The 14276-nt window shown below is 42.0% G+C and overlaps 1 protein-coding gene across 1 annotated transcript in view; it reads right to left on the bottom strand.

The window, feature by feature from the left end:
• Positions 1 to 7983: 7983 nt before the first annotated feature.
• Positions 7984 to 14276, bottom strand: part of DUXB (double homeobox B) — a 41411-nt gene continuing 35118 nt past the window's right edge. The window contains 2 exon segments of the mRNA XM_045819130.1: positions 7984 to 8322; positions 9279 to 9433. Coding sequence (XP_045675086.1) covers positions 7984 to 8322; positions 9279 to 9433 — 494 coding nt within the window.

Below are 14276 nucleotides of genomic sequence, written 5' to 3'. Positions count from 1 at the left end.
TTTAAACAATAAGGGGATTTATATCTTGTGTGTAAATACACAAGATGTAAGAAGTCCTGGGGTAGGGTGGCTTTGGGGTTCTCTTTTTTCTACTTTGTCATTTTTAGCTTATCCTGTGGGTTGTTCCCCTTGCAGTTGAAAGGTGACTGCTACAATTCCAACAGCAGAACAGGATTTCCTCCAGGTATTTTCTTGTATTGGTGGGCAACCTTTCCCAGGAGTCCCCTTAGACTTCTCATTGGCTAGAATTATGGTACATACCCCTTCATAACTGTTCCTAAATGAAATGGACTTGATGGATGTAGATTAGTCAAGGTCTATTCTCCTTGGGCTAATTGTGTAACCTTTCCTGAGAGTGTGGCCTGAAAGGGGAGGGGGAGTACCCAAACAAGCCAGGGAATTAAGGTTTTTATTTTGTTTTTTAAGCATGTTTTCTTATAGCAAGTACAATTTATGCTTCTCTATCAATAATAATCATCACCTTGAAACTTACTCTGCTTATCTTCCTGGTCTTTTCCTCTGAGGGTCTGCAGCTACCACTGTAGTTGTGTCTGTCAATAGGGAGAGTTTTCCCTAGTTCTTTTGATTTTTCTACCTGCAGCTCTCAGTTTTGATAATTTACTGGCACTAGGATCTTTCTGGGGAATATATCAAGTTGTTTTCTGAGCATATCACTTGCCACCTGGGGTTGCCTCAGGCATGAGGTTGTAAGTTCATGTACAAAGATTTGAAGAGCTCATCTGGGCTCTGCAGAGAAGTTTGCTGATGACTATTCTGTCTTATGGTTTATGTATTTAATTGAAAGCTGTTGTCCACAGTGCAGAATTAAGTAAGCCATATTATCTTCTAACATTTTAAAGTAGGCAGTGGAGGCCCTGGCTGGGTATCTCAGTTGATTAGAGTGTCGTCCCAATACACCAAGGTTGCGGGTTCAATCTCCAGTCAGGGCACATACAAGAAGCAACCAGTGAATGCATAAATAAGTGGAACAACACATCGATGTTTTCCTCTCTCAAATTAATAAGTAAAAATAAGTAAATAAATGGGCAGTAAATAAATAAGTGGGAAACTTTTTGAAAATAGTTTATTAATATGTGTTAAGAGTAGTTAAACAAGGAAGCCATTAGACGGGTGGCTTTGGTACCTTCATAAACAAAACCTAAGCCAAAGCCACTGCACTTGAATCTAAGAAAAGGAAATTCGAGAAAAGGAAATTTGGATACATCAACAGTCACTCCAGAGACGTGTACACAGAGGAAAGACCATTTAAGGACACAGGAGAAGATGGCCATCAGCATAGCAAAGAGAGGCTTCAGAAGAAACCAAACCTGTAGACACTTTGAGCTTGGAATTCCATTCTTGAGAAGTGTGAGAAAATAAGTTTCTGTTGTTTAAGTTGCCCAACTGTGCATGGTATCAAATCAATACTGTCAAGTAATTATAGATATTTTTGGGGGCGGTTGGGGGTGGGGATTTGTGCCACTATATGTGTCTGTGTACATATGCATGTGAGTTTTAATCCCCTGGGTGATAAAGAAAGGACAGCTAATACTAGGGAAAACAACTTATGCTGAGTGTAATTTGACCACAGATATTGATGTTGGAGTATTCTGGCACTTGTGCTTCAACCTAGAGACACTCTTGCACATAATGCACTAGTAAGAATATCTACGTGTGTGTGTATTGAACTCATTCCATACCATCATGTGGAAAGTAAATAAACCAATAAGACAAAACAATGCACATTGATAAAGTGAACAAAGAAGAAATATTTTTCAAAGATACTTTTATTGTACCCAAGTAAACCCAAATACACCTTCATACACCAAAATCTATTTTTAGAAGTTACTATTTCAAAAGAAGAGAAAAGAGTGAGGACTTCCAGTCAAGATGGAGGCATAGGTTGTCTCCTCACACAACCACATCAAAATTACAGCTAAACTACAAAATCACCATCACTTGGAATCATCACAAATTGAGTTGAAGGAAGTTTGACAACTACAGAATTAAAGAAACTACATTCATCCAGACCAGTAGGAGGGGCAGAGATGTGGAGACATGGAACAAGCTGGTCCCACACCCACATGTGGTGGTAAAACTAGGGAGGGATATTTTGGGATTGAGGAGTCCCAGCCCCACCCCAGGCTCCCCCAGCCCAGGGTTCCAGTGCCAGGAAGGTAAGTCCCCCTAACTTCGGGATGGAAAAACCAGCAGGGATTGAGTCAGTGGAAGAAGTCCCAAGCTGGAGTCCCAAGCAGTTCCTCTTAAAGAACCCACACATGGACTTACACAAACTCACTTTCTCTGAGCTCCAGCACCAGGGTAGCAGCTTGAAAGGCACCAGTGCCATATGGGGAGGAACTGGAGTGTTTGGCACTGAGGCGAGAACTGGGGTACAGTTTTCTCCCAGACAGAAAAGCAGGCAGGGGGCCATTGTACTTTTCCTGAGCCTTCCCTCCATAGCCTGGAATCCCCAGGTGTTATGTGTGAGACTCCATCAACCTGACTAACACTTTGCTCCACCCTGGAGATCCTCTGAATTTCTGCCCCTCCCAACTTTTGGGTCCACCCAAGCTGTTAATAGTGGCTTTTCCATGTAAATGGCCTGTCTAGGCTCATGCTTCACAACTTAAATTCTCTCAAGCAACATCCAGCCTCAGCTAGCCCACAGGCATCATACGTCTTGCTAATGGCCCCAAGCCTGGCACTAGCAGCAGCCAGCCTAGGTTTACAGCTTGGCTTTGCCTGGGAACTGCCAAGCCCAACACAAGTAGCAGCCATCTGCAGACTGCTCTGTAGCTCATGTAGGGTGGCCCTGGGCAGAACTTGGGTGGGGGCAGAACTTGGCCTGGACAACCCAGGAAACCCCAGAGACTGCCTACCCAGGGGACAGCTACAGACCATGTTGGAGTGACACCACCCTGGCCCTGCACAGCTGATCCTCCACAGAATGGGGAGGTTGGTGGTCAGTGGTTACAGCCAGTCCTTGGAGCTGACTGGCCTGAGTAAATACCTCCTATTGACCTGTCAACAGCAATCAAGGCTCAATTACAACAGGGTTTACTCAGCCCGCACAGAGGGTGTACCTCGAGTACCCAGCTTCAGTGATAGGGGAGGCTGTGTCACTGGACCCTATAGGATACCTACTACAGTAGGCCATGCTACCAAGGCAGGGAGTCATAGAAGCTCTACCTAATACATAGAAACAAATACAGGGAGGCTGGCAAAATGAGACAAACATAGCCCAAATGAAAGATCAGATCGAAACTCCAGAAAAAGAGCTAAACAAAGTGGAGACAAGCAATCTATCAGATTCAGAATTCAAAACACTGGTTGTAAGGATGCTCAAGGAAATTAGTGAGGACCTCAACAGCATAGAAAAGATCTAGTCAGAAATGAAGTATACTCTAACTGAAATCAAGAACGAACAATTTACAGGGAAACAACAGTAGAATGGATGAAGCTGAGAGTCAAATCAGTGATTTGGAACATAAGAAAGCAAAAAACCAATCAGAGCAACAACAATAAAAAATCCAAAAAGACACCCCCCCTCCCAAAAAAAAAACCCATGTATAGTGTAAGCAGCCTCTGAGACAAGTTCAAGAGGTCCAACATACACATCATAGGGGGGCCAGAAGGAGAAGAAAAAGAGCAAGAAATTGGAAATCTATTTGAAAAAAATAATGAAAGAAAACTTCCTTAGTTTGGTGAAGGAAATAGACATGGAAGTTCAGGAAGCACAGAGAGTCCCACACAAGACGGATGTAAAGAGGCCCACTCCAAGATATAATTAAAATGCCAAAGGTTAAAGATAAAGAGAGAATCTTAAAAGCAGCAAGAGAAAAAAGTTAGTTACATACAGGGGAGTTCTCATAAGACTGTCAGCTGATTTCTCAAACTTGGCAGGCCAGAAGGGATTGGCAAGAAATATTCAAAGACATTAAAAGTGAAGAACTACAGCCAAGATTGCTCTATGCAGAAAAGATGTTTAGAATTGAAGGGCAGATAAAGAGCTTCCCAGACAAGGAAAAAACTAAGGGAGTTTATTATCACAACCATCATTATATGAAATGTTAAAGGGACTTACTTTAAGAAAAAGAAAGATTAAAACTATGAACATTAAAATGGCAATAAATACATATCTATCAACAACTGAATCTGAAAAACAAACTAAGCAAAGAAGAACAGAAACAGACTTCCGGCCAAGATGGAGGCATAGGTAGACACACTGTGCCTCCTCGCACAACCAAGATAGGGACAACAACAATTTAGAAACAGAATAACAACCAGAACTGATAGAAAATTGAACTGTTTGGAAGCCGGACAACCAAGAAGTTAAAATAGACCCATTCATTGAGACCGGTAGGAGGGGCGGAGTTGGGCAGCTGCTCGTGGTGTGGAGAGCAGAGAGCTTGAGACTGGGCGTGTAAGGCATCCGGGGCGTGTAAGACTGCAGTGGGTGGACCCTGAGTGCGCAAGCTGCAGCTGGCAGACTCCGGCTGAGGGGTGGCAAACGGCAGACCCAATGAGGTGGGAACTGTGAAGCAAGACACTGTGCGCAACCCAGGATCACAGCGCTGGGAAATAGAGGCTCGGGACATTGATTGAAAACACCTGTGGGGGTTGAGGTGCAGGGAGACTCCCAGCCTCACAGGAGAGGTCCTTAGAAAGTCCCACAGGGTGCACAAGCCCACCCACACGGGAATCGGCACCAGAGGGGCCCAGTTTGCTCAGGGGAAGCGGCAGAAGGGACTAAGGTCCGATGGAGAGCAGAGCAAGCACCATCTCCCTCTCAGACCCCGCCCCCACATACAACATCACAACCCAGCGACTGGGGTGCCCCGCCCTGGTGAACAACTAAGGCTCCGCCCCTCATACGTAACAGGCGCGACCAGACCAAAGGGGAGGAAAAAGATGGCTCAAAGAGAATTTAAAGCCTTAAAACCAGTGCCTTTTAAATTTTTTTTTTGATTTTTTCCCAGTTGGCTTTTTCTAATTTATTTTAATTTTATTTATTTATTTTTAGAGAGGGAAGGGAGGGGGAGAGAGAGAGAAACATCAATGTGTGGTTGCTGGGGGCCATGGCCTGCAACCCAGGCATGTGCCCTAACTGGGAATTGAACCTGCGATGCTTTGGTTCGCAGCCACGCTCTATCCACTGAGCTACGCCAGCCAGGGCTCACAACCAGCACTTTTCAGTGACTGAGAGATAGCCAACCTATCAGATGCACAGTTCAAAGCACTGGTAACCAAGATGATCACAGAATTGGTTGATTTTGGTCACAAATTAGATGAACAAATGCAGGCTACAATAAGAGAAATGAAGGAAAATGCACAGGGAACCAATAGGGATGAAAAAGAAACTGGGACTCAAAACAGTAGAGTGGATCAGAAGAAAGAAAGAAACAAACAGAAAAGAATGGAGAAATAAGAATTCAAAAAAATGAGAAGAAGCTTAGGAACCTCCAGGACATCTTTAAATGTTCCAACATCCAAATTGTAGGGGTACCAGAAGGAGAAGAGGAAAAGCAACAAGTGGAAAAGTTATTTGATCAAATAATAAAGGAGAACTTCCCCAATCTGGCAAAGGAAATAGACTTCTAGGAAGTCTAGGAAGCTGAGAGAGTCCCAAAGAAGTTGGATCCAAGAAGGAACACACCAAGGCACATCATAATTACATTAGCCCAGGTAAAAATAAAGGAGAGAATCCTAGAAGCAGCAAGAGATAAGGAGACACTTACCTACAAAGGAGTTCCCATCAGACTGTCAGCTGATTTCTCAAGAGAGACCTTGCAGGCAAGAAGGGGCTGGAAAGAAATATTCCAAGTCATGAAAGGCAAGGACCTACATCCAGGATTTCTCTATCCAGCAAAGCTTTCATTTAGAATGGAAGGGCAGATAAAGTGCTTCCCAGATAGGGTCAAGTTAAAGGAGTTCATCATCACCAAGCCCTTATTTTATGAAATGTTAAAGGGACTTATCTAAGAAAAAGAAGATAAAAAAACACGTACAGTAAAATGATAGCAAACTCACAATTATTAACAACCACACCTAAAACAAAAACAAAAACTAACTAAGCAAAGAACTAGAACAGGAACATACCCACAGAAATGAAGATCACATGGAGGGTTAGCAACAAGGGAGTGGGAGGAAAAGAGAGGGGGAAAAGGTATGGAGAATAAGTAGCATAGATGGTAGGTAGAAAATAGGGGGAGGGTAAGAATAGTATGGGAAATGTAGAAGCTAAAGAACTTGTGACACATGGACATGGACTAAAGGCAGGGAATGTGGGTGGGAGAGGGTATGCAGGGTGGAGGGGAATGAAGGGGGGAAATGGGACAACTGTAATAGCATAATCAATAAAATATATTTATTTTTTAATTTTAACAATAAAATACATTTAAAAAAAGAAGAACAGAAACAGAATCATGGATACAGAGAGCATTTCGATGATTGCCAGATGGGGGTAGGATAGGGGAATGAGTGAATAGATGAAGGTATTAAGAAGTACAAATAGGTAGTTGCAGAATAGCCATGGTGATATAAAATACGGTATAGGAAATGGAGTAGCCAAAGAAGTTATATGCATGACCCATGGACATGAACAAAGGTGTGGGGATTGTCTGAGGGAATGGGGGTGCTGGGTGGAGAGGGGCAAAAGGGAAAAAATTGGGATACCTGTAATAGCATAATCAATAAATATAATTAAAAAATAGAATGGTTTCCAAGTTTTTAGATTAACCTATCATTTATAATAAAGTGAATTTTATGGATGTGTATATACATATGAAAAACTTAAAAATCTCAAATATGAGCATTAGACTACATCAATGAGTATGTGGTGTTTGTATATATTTGCTTATAATTTGGCATATTTAATGAGTGAAAGGAAAAATATGCATGAAAAATACTCAGTGTTATGGACCTATCCTATCATGTAATCATTCCTTTTTCATGGATACTGAGGTAGTTTTTAGTTCCCAATCAAACCCTCAGAGCTTCAGGAAAAAGGTCAATTTTATGAATTTACAGCATTAGGAAATACAGCATTTCTTCATTTTCTATGTGACAAAGTTATTTTAAGTTTGCCTTCCCATCTTGCTAGAAGGGAAAGAAGTGCCGATGTGTCCCTTGTAGACCTGTTCTCACTTGACTTCAGTTACAGTTTGTAGATTTTCCAGATGCTGGAGGACATGGTGATTACAGAGAAGAGATCATATTTGTCAGTAAAATGCTTTTGTTCAATAGGATTCAGCAGACGTGTTCACTGCCTAATGCCCGTGGTGCTTGGAAACAATCCTTTATTCAGTGAAGTGAGTACAGAAAATAACCACTGTCCACAACACAGAGTAAAACCTTTATTTGGGTTTCCAAGTGGTCTCTCCTTCCCCCCTGCATTAGTCTTGTCTTGAACAGGATGACTCCATTATTTATCATCCTTTAAATTGCACTGATCCTGCCTCCAAAGAAAAGAAGTCTGGACCCAGTTCTGTGAGAATGATGTCATTTCCTTGTGAAAGTGAGCTTTGCGTCATGTGGAGCAGAGCCAAAAATCTTCAGTGAGGCACATCTGGGATCCTGGAGTGTCCTTTTCCTGTGATTAGGACTCAAAAAAGGTTGTAACTTTTCCTGAAAATTTTAGGGTCTGTAGGAGTTGGCCTAAAGGCTTGAGGTTTCTGAGAGTGACCAGAGGGGAGGGAGGAGGGGGATAACGGGGGAAAAAAGGGTAAGGGTCTAGTCAAGGAACACGTATAAAGGACCCATGGACAAAGACAGTGGCAGGGGGAGGATTGAATGTGGGAGTGGGTGGGTAGGGCAGGGAAGAGTAATGGTGGAAAAATGGGGACAACTGTTACTGAACAATAAAAAAAAGTAAAGGCTTGAGGTTTCTACATACTGTTGGTGCAATTGGCCAAGGGGATGAGATGGTTTTCCAGCTGACCTTGTGTGGTGTGTGGCTCAGTGTGTTTCTTTTTGAGGGCCTCATTCTGCAATCAGAACCTGGCAGCACTCATCCCATCATTGCATAATGTAAGATGTGTCCATCTGATCCAGATCCTGTGATTGATGTTTTTTGTGTACAGGATGATGCTGAGAATAGTCTTTCAGCTGTAGTACTTCTGTGACAGTGTGTTCTTTGTGATTCTGGCATTTGTCTTCGCTTTGGGGCCAGAAAGTAGCGTGAATATTGGGGAGGCCCCCTCCTGGAGACAGTGATATCAGCAAGTAGTTTGCAAGTGTCAGAGTATAGGGAGAGTTCTGTCCTCCCGCACAGCCTGCAGGCTTACTTCTGCTGTACTGTGGGTATAGAGATCTTTGGTTCTGAAACCACATGTATTCGAGGAAAAGGGGGAGACATGGACATCCTAAGACAAGCAATTCTGGCTGTTTCTAATACTGTGTAAGACCGGGAGTATTTTATTAATATAGGCCTTAACATCAGCTTAATATCAGGATGGTTATATATATATATATATATATATATATATATATATATATATATATAAACATACAAACCAATTGAGATCATAACACATTCAGCAATAGATTAATTGAAACTGGCTAAAAAAATGCATTTTCCAGAATCCTTCCTCTTTTTAATTATAATAATGGGTTAACAAAGGAGTTCTTTTGACCAGGGTGACATTTTTCTCTTCTTTGATGATCTATGCATAAGAATAGAATATAAGAATCTTATATATACCTGTATAAATCTGAACAAAGGTTAGAAGTCTTTGAGGATTTCTATGCTGACAAACCTATGAATGTGCTTCCTAGTATGAGCATTTAACATATATTAATTAAACAACTATCCCCACAAATTAGGTAGAAGGAGCTCAATGGGGGTGACTTTGTTTCTCAACTGAAGACATTTGACATGTTTATAAATTTTGGGGGGATGTCACAAATGGTGGGAGGGTACGTGGGCAGGGTATCTAGTTGGTAGAGGCCAGGAATGCTGAAAAATATTCTACTAGGCACAGGACAGCCCAATATAGTAAGAATTCTCTGGCCCAACATGACAATAGTGCTATGGTGTAAAAAACCTGACAGTATTTTTAAAATAGGTATCAACTTTCACATTTTCCCACATTTTTGCTGCTGGTGATTTCAAATAGACATGCCACTGACAATTTGATGTGAGAATTCTCCCTTTTGTCTTTACTATCCCCTGCTTTTGCCCCTGGCTGACTGATAATTCAAGTTAGATCAACTCTTTTTCAGCAGCCTTTGAGGAGGCAATATCATAGATATTTAGTGCCACAGACAGAACTTACTTGAATTCTCAATTCCTGAATGCCTGTTTGTTTAGCCAGTACTTTCCTGGTTGCAGTATCAGGGAATTGGTTCCTGTCTATGGCTTGAACTAGGGTGTTTGATTGAGACCTTGTGATGGATGTCTGGTTTTATCTGACTCCTTTTGGTAAGTATTCTAAAGAATAACACAGGAACAAAAGGCAGCTTCTAGGACAGTTTTCACATTTGAACTGGAAACTCAAATTTGAGAAGATAAAGCTGACCATACTTACTCCCTTTGAATCTCCCTGGGATGATACCATGCTTAGAGCAGCAGGGCCAAAGGCCCAGAGATTTGCTTGCTAAGAGCTTGCCCGTCCCAGCCAACTGTGGGACCACATTTATATTTCTGACACTAGGGTGCCTAGAACAAACTGTAACTAGGTCCTAAGATAAGGACTTTTAGTGGAGAATTTAGACACAACGTGAGGAATCATTTTTACTCTCGACAGGACCCGCTGAAGAAATGCAATTGGATCTGTGGGTTATTACCTTGACTGGGAGGCTGATGCTGGCACTGTTCTTGGGCTTGGTCTTTTTAAAAGGACCATTCAGATCCCAATTTTCTCTGTTTTGCTCTGTGTTTTTTTAGAACTTACTATTTTTTAAAGATTTTATTTCTTTATTTTTAGACAGAGGGGAAAGAAGGGAGAAAGAAAGGGAGAGAAACATCAATGTGTGGTTGCCTCTCACATACTCCACACACTGGGGGCCTGGCCCGCAACCCAGGTATGTGTCCTGACTGGGAATCGAACTGGCAACCCTTTGATTCACAGGCTGGCACTCAATCCACTGAGCCACACCAGCCAGGGCCATGTCTTGTTTTGAAGAATTCTCCCATGCCTTTCTTCAAAGGGTACATTCTCTCTAAATCAGGTATCTGGTGAAAATTATTTTTTTCCTCATATAGTTCAAGGAGGACTTGACGTTTCCACTGAAGCTGTGGTGCCTCCCTTTCTAGCTGTACTTTTATCTGACTGCAGTGAAACTTGCCTGTTGGGAACTGCCCTGACTGGTATCAGAAGCTGAAACCCCCACTTAGGCTAAGGCTAAGGGAACGCCCTTGGAACTGTAAGCCAGCAAGGAGATAAAAGCTTATCTTCCTGGCAGGAATGCTGCTTCTGCTGCTTTATTCATGACTGAACCCCGAAAAGCTTGGTCGATTAGCCAAAGACGGGTAAGATTCCCCACGGGGGGAACGACCTAAGACAGGCACGATCACTTTGGGAGGCCCCCCAAAAGAAGGACTTAGGGGTCTGCAGCAAAAGGGGGTGATGGACCCTCGCTCCTCGGCTTTGACATAGCCTGAGTTCTCAGCGTCTGGGAGAAAACTTCCTTATCTCTTGGTTGCCTTAGTTCCTTTGCTCCACCTAAGCCTGAAACAATGACAGGGTGGTGCAGCTCTGTGCTGAGAAGTGTGGATTCCCTGGGGGTGATCAGGCCTAAGAAAGAACATGTAAATTACTGTGAAACCTTCTTTGTTTAGAATGCTCTCCGTTGAATGAGAAGGGTCTTAGGAGGAAGTTAGTTTGTTCCTCAGTCTTACAGCTCTTTGACCCCGACTCAATAGACCGGCAGAGTTCTTTGTTTTCTATAGTTCCTTACTTCCCCCTAATGAGTACTGTACTTTACCTGAATTATTATGCAGAATGAGCCCAATAAAAGCAGGTATGGACTGTAAATCGGCGCACTCCCCACTGGGGGGGTGGCCATTTCGTCCCTACTTCCCCACAGAAACTAGTTTGTCTCTGTGCATGTTTTTTCTCGCGTGTTTATCATCGAGCCATCTGCAGCGTTCCGTGATCACTGCTGGCCGGTGACCCACGTAACACTTGCCCAGTTTGGAGATGCTTCATATTCCTCCTTTCAGTTCCTATGAGATTGGTTTCTTTTTTTCTTCAAGAATTTTTAAATAAGCACTTAACTTAGCTACCTCAGTCATTGTCTTTAAAACTCCCTTTGTTTCATCTTCCACGTGGTCTCTGTTTTTTGGTGAATTTATTACATCCAATTCTAAGCTCCCACCATCCATGTGTTTTCTCCAGGAGCAGAAGTCTGATCTTTCATATTTGACAATGTTAATCCAGAAGTTTGGTCTGGCTTTTTTCTTGGAGTTTTGTAGTATTATTTTATTCTGTGTGTAAATGTATTCCTTCTTGTTTATTCATTTTCTTGATGGATTTTGAAGGATCAGTTACAGTAGCAGCTACTTGACTTTGGATGTCCTCTGACTATACCTTCTATAAATTTAGCTCCTAAAATTGGTCTATGATATAACTTGAGTTAAATTTTATATATGTTGTATACATATATTTTATTGTCTCAGTACCATTTGTTGAAAGATTATCTTTTCCCCATCAAACTTTCTTGGAAAATCAATTTATATGTATGAGTCCATTTCTGCATTCTGTTCTGTTGATCTATTTATTTATCTTTATCCCAATTGTATTGTTTTGGTCATCGTGACTTTATATTAAATCTTGAGATCAGATAGGTTAAGTTCTCCAACTTTGTTCTTCCTTTTCAAAACCAGTTGGATATAAAACAGGCATTTCTCAACCTTGGCTCTGTTGTCATTTTGTACAAGATCACTCTATGGGAGCTGTCTAGACCATGTAGGATGTTTAGCAGCATCCTGTTCTCTATCTACTAGATGCCAGTAGCATCCTTCCCTGCCATTACAATTAAAAATGTCTAGAATTTCAGCATCATGGCTGTAAAAGATGTCCCTTGTTTTAGTCCTTCCAAACGATAAAAATCTGGCGCACATCCATGGGCAAAAGTGCCTTTGTGGGAGCTGTGGGATCCGGCACCATATGCTAAGAGACTCAGGAGGAGTCTCACACAACTGTGCATCAGGTAATAGGCAGACTGACTGTGGTCCTGTTGTGGACATTGCAGTGGCCTGTGAAGCAGCCCCAGTTCCTCTTGGCTGCAGTCCAGGTGCCTCTGAAAACACTATGAGAGAGCCTTTGTGGAAATCCAAGCTTCCAGAGCAGAAGTTCCAGCACACTATTGGAACAAAAGATAAAAAAATTTACAAGTTTGGATGCACTGGAGTGGATAAGAATAGCTTGACTTTACCCATATCACTCCTTCCCCAAGGCAGCAGTTTAGGGCCAAGAGATATTTGTTAGGCCTGTGCTTTCTCCCATGGGGAAAAAGGAGGGTGTATGAGTGAGCACTTGCTTCTCCAGCTGTGTGAGATGTTTCCAAAGAGGCTCATTCTCTCCTGCCCCATCCAGAGGACAAAATCATAAGCCAAGTGACTGGGAGGTGGAAAGAGTCTGGGAGAGAGGCAGATGGGACTGTTGGAGGGCATTAAAGGGATGCAGATCTCATAACTACATCCCAGACTACATCTACAGGCCCGACCATGAGCTGCTAGAAATGCCTCACTGCAGATCCCCCCTAGCTGGCCCAGGTGGACCCCCAGTGCTCTGCATGCCTTGCCCACACACACTATGCAGAGCAGTTTTAGGTTTATGGAAAAACTGAGCATAAAGTACAAAGAGTTTTTGTAAACACACAGTTTATAACATACAGTTTCCTCTATAATTGACCTCTTGCATTAGAGTGGTACATTTCTTAAAAATGATGAGCAAATATTGACACACGATCAATAATGAGTCCAGTAGCTCCCCCACGTTCCTTTCCTTGCACTGTGGCCGGGGATCTCTTTGAAGACAGTAATCTGGAGACAATTGTAGGGCTGACCTTGCTTGTTTCCTGTTTCACAGAACCACTTTCCTTTATTGTCTGTTTTCCACTGTCTTTCATACCACTGTGTGGTTATTTTGTCCATTTTTTTTTTCCTGGGGGGTGGGAAAATTGGTTCCCTGCTATTTATTCCTTCATGGCCGGAAGTTAAGGTCCTGTTCCGTAACAGGATTATTTTGTTACCGTATTTTTAGGTCTACCACTAGGTGGCAGTATTATACAGCAAAGATGCTGTTCAGAAAAGGCACTGCACAAAACATTTCTAGGTTCTTTTAAAAGATATATGAAGTCATATATTTGGGGAAGATGGCGTCCCCCAAACTGAATGGGCAACCACAGCGGCTTGGGAAAGTGAATTTCATAACCAGAAGGGGAAGCTGGAGAATTGAGCATGTTAATGCAACCCTGGACCTGATGAAGGGGAGTATGACTGACTGTACAACAAAGACTTTTCATCCATGTGTCATTGTTAGGGTCAGAGATCTAATAAAACTATTAATAATGAGTGTTTCATTTGAATAGTATGAAATCATCAGGATGATGTTGCATGTGACATCAATAAAATAGGTTCGCCAAAACCTTAATCATTATATTTTCTCAACTCTTGTTTAATCATTAAGGTTTTTCTTAAAAAGATTTTTAATTTATTTTTAGAGAGAGGGGCAGGAAAGGAGAAAGAGAGGAAGAGAAACATCAATGTGTGGTTGCCTCTGACTGGGAGTCAAACCGGAGACCCATTGGTTCGCAGCCCATGCTCAATCCACTGAATTACACCAGCCAGGGCTAATCATTAAGGTTTTAATATTATAAATTGATGAATATTCTCCATAGTATTTAGGACTATTTTTCAAACCTCTTTTAAGCCTCTAAAAGGCCCAATGACTGAAACTGTGTTTCCCTGAAACATAATGTAAGTTTGTTCAGAGTACCAATGCTTTCAATGTAGATCCTTTGGGACCAGTAAGCCATTGTCTTCTTTTTACAAATCTGTCTTTATTTCTTACTAAAGAGCCTGTTTTAATGATGTCACATGTAACATCATCTGGAAGAATTTATACTGTTCAAATGAAATACTCCCCTTGTGCACTGTTGGTGGGAATGCAGATTGGTGTAGCCACTGTGGAAAGCAGTATGTAGTTTTGTCAAAAAACTAAAAATGGAACTGCCTTATGGCCCAGTGATTCCACTTCTGAGAATATATCTGAAAGAATGTATGCATCCTTATGTTCATTGCAGTGTTGTTTACAGTAGCCAAGATT

The sequence above is a fragment of the Phyllostomus hastatus genome, unplaced genomic scaffold (assembly GCF_019186645.2).
Source record: "Phyllostomus hastatus isolate PE091 unplaced genomic scaffold, TTU_PhHast_1.1 phas_scaffold_345, whole genome shotgun sequence".
NCBI classification, from domain to species: domain Eukaryota; kingdom Metazoa; phylum Chordata; class Mammalia; order Chiroptera; family Phyllostomidae; genus Phyllostomus; species Phyllostomus hastatus.
The sequence above is the reverse complement of the archived record's forward strand: the minus strand, read 5'-3'. Positions and strand labels throughout refer to the sequence as shown.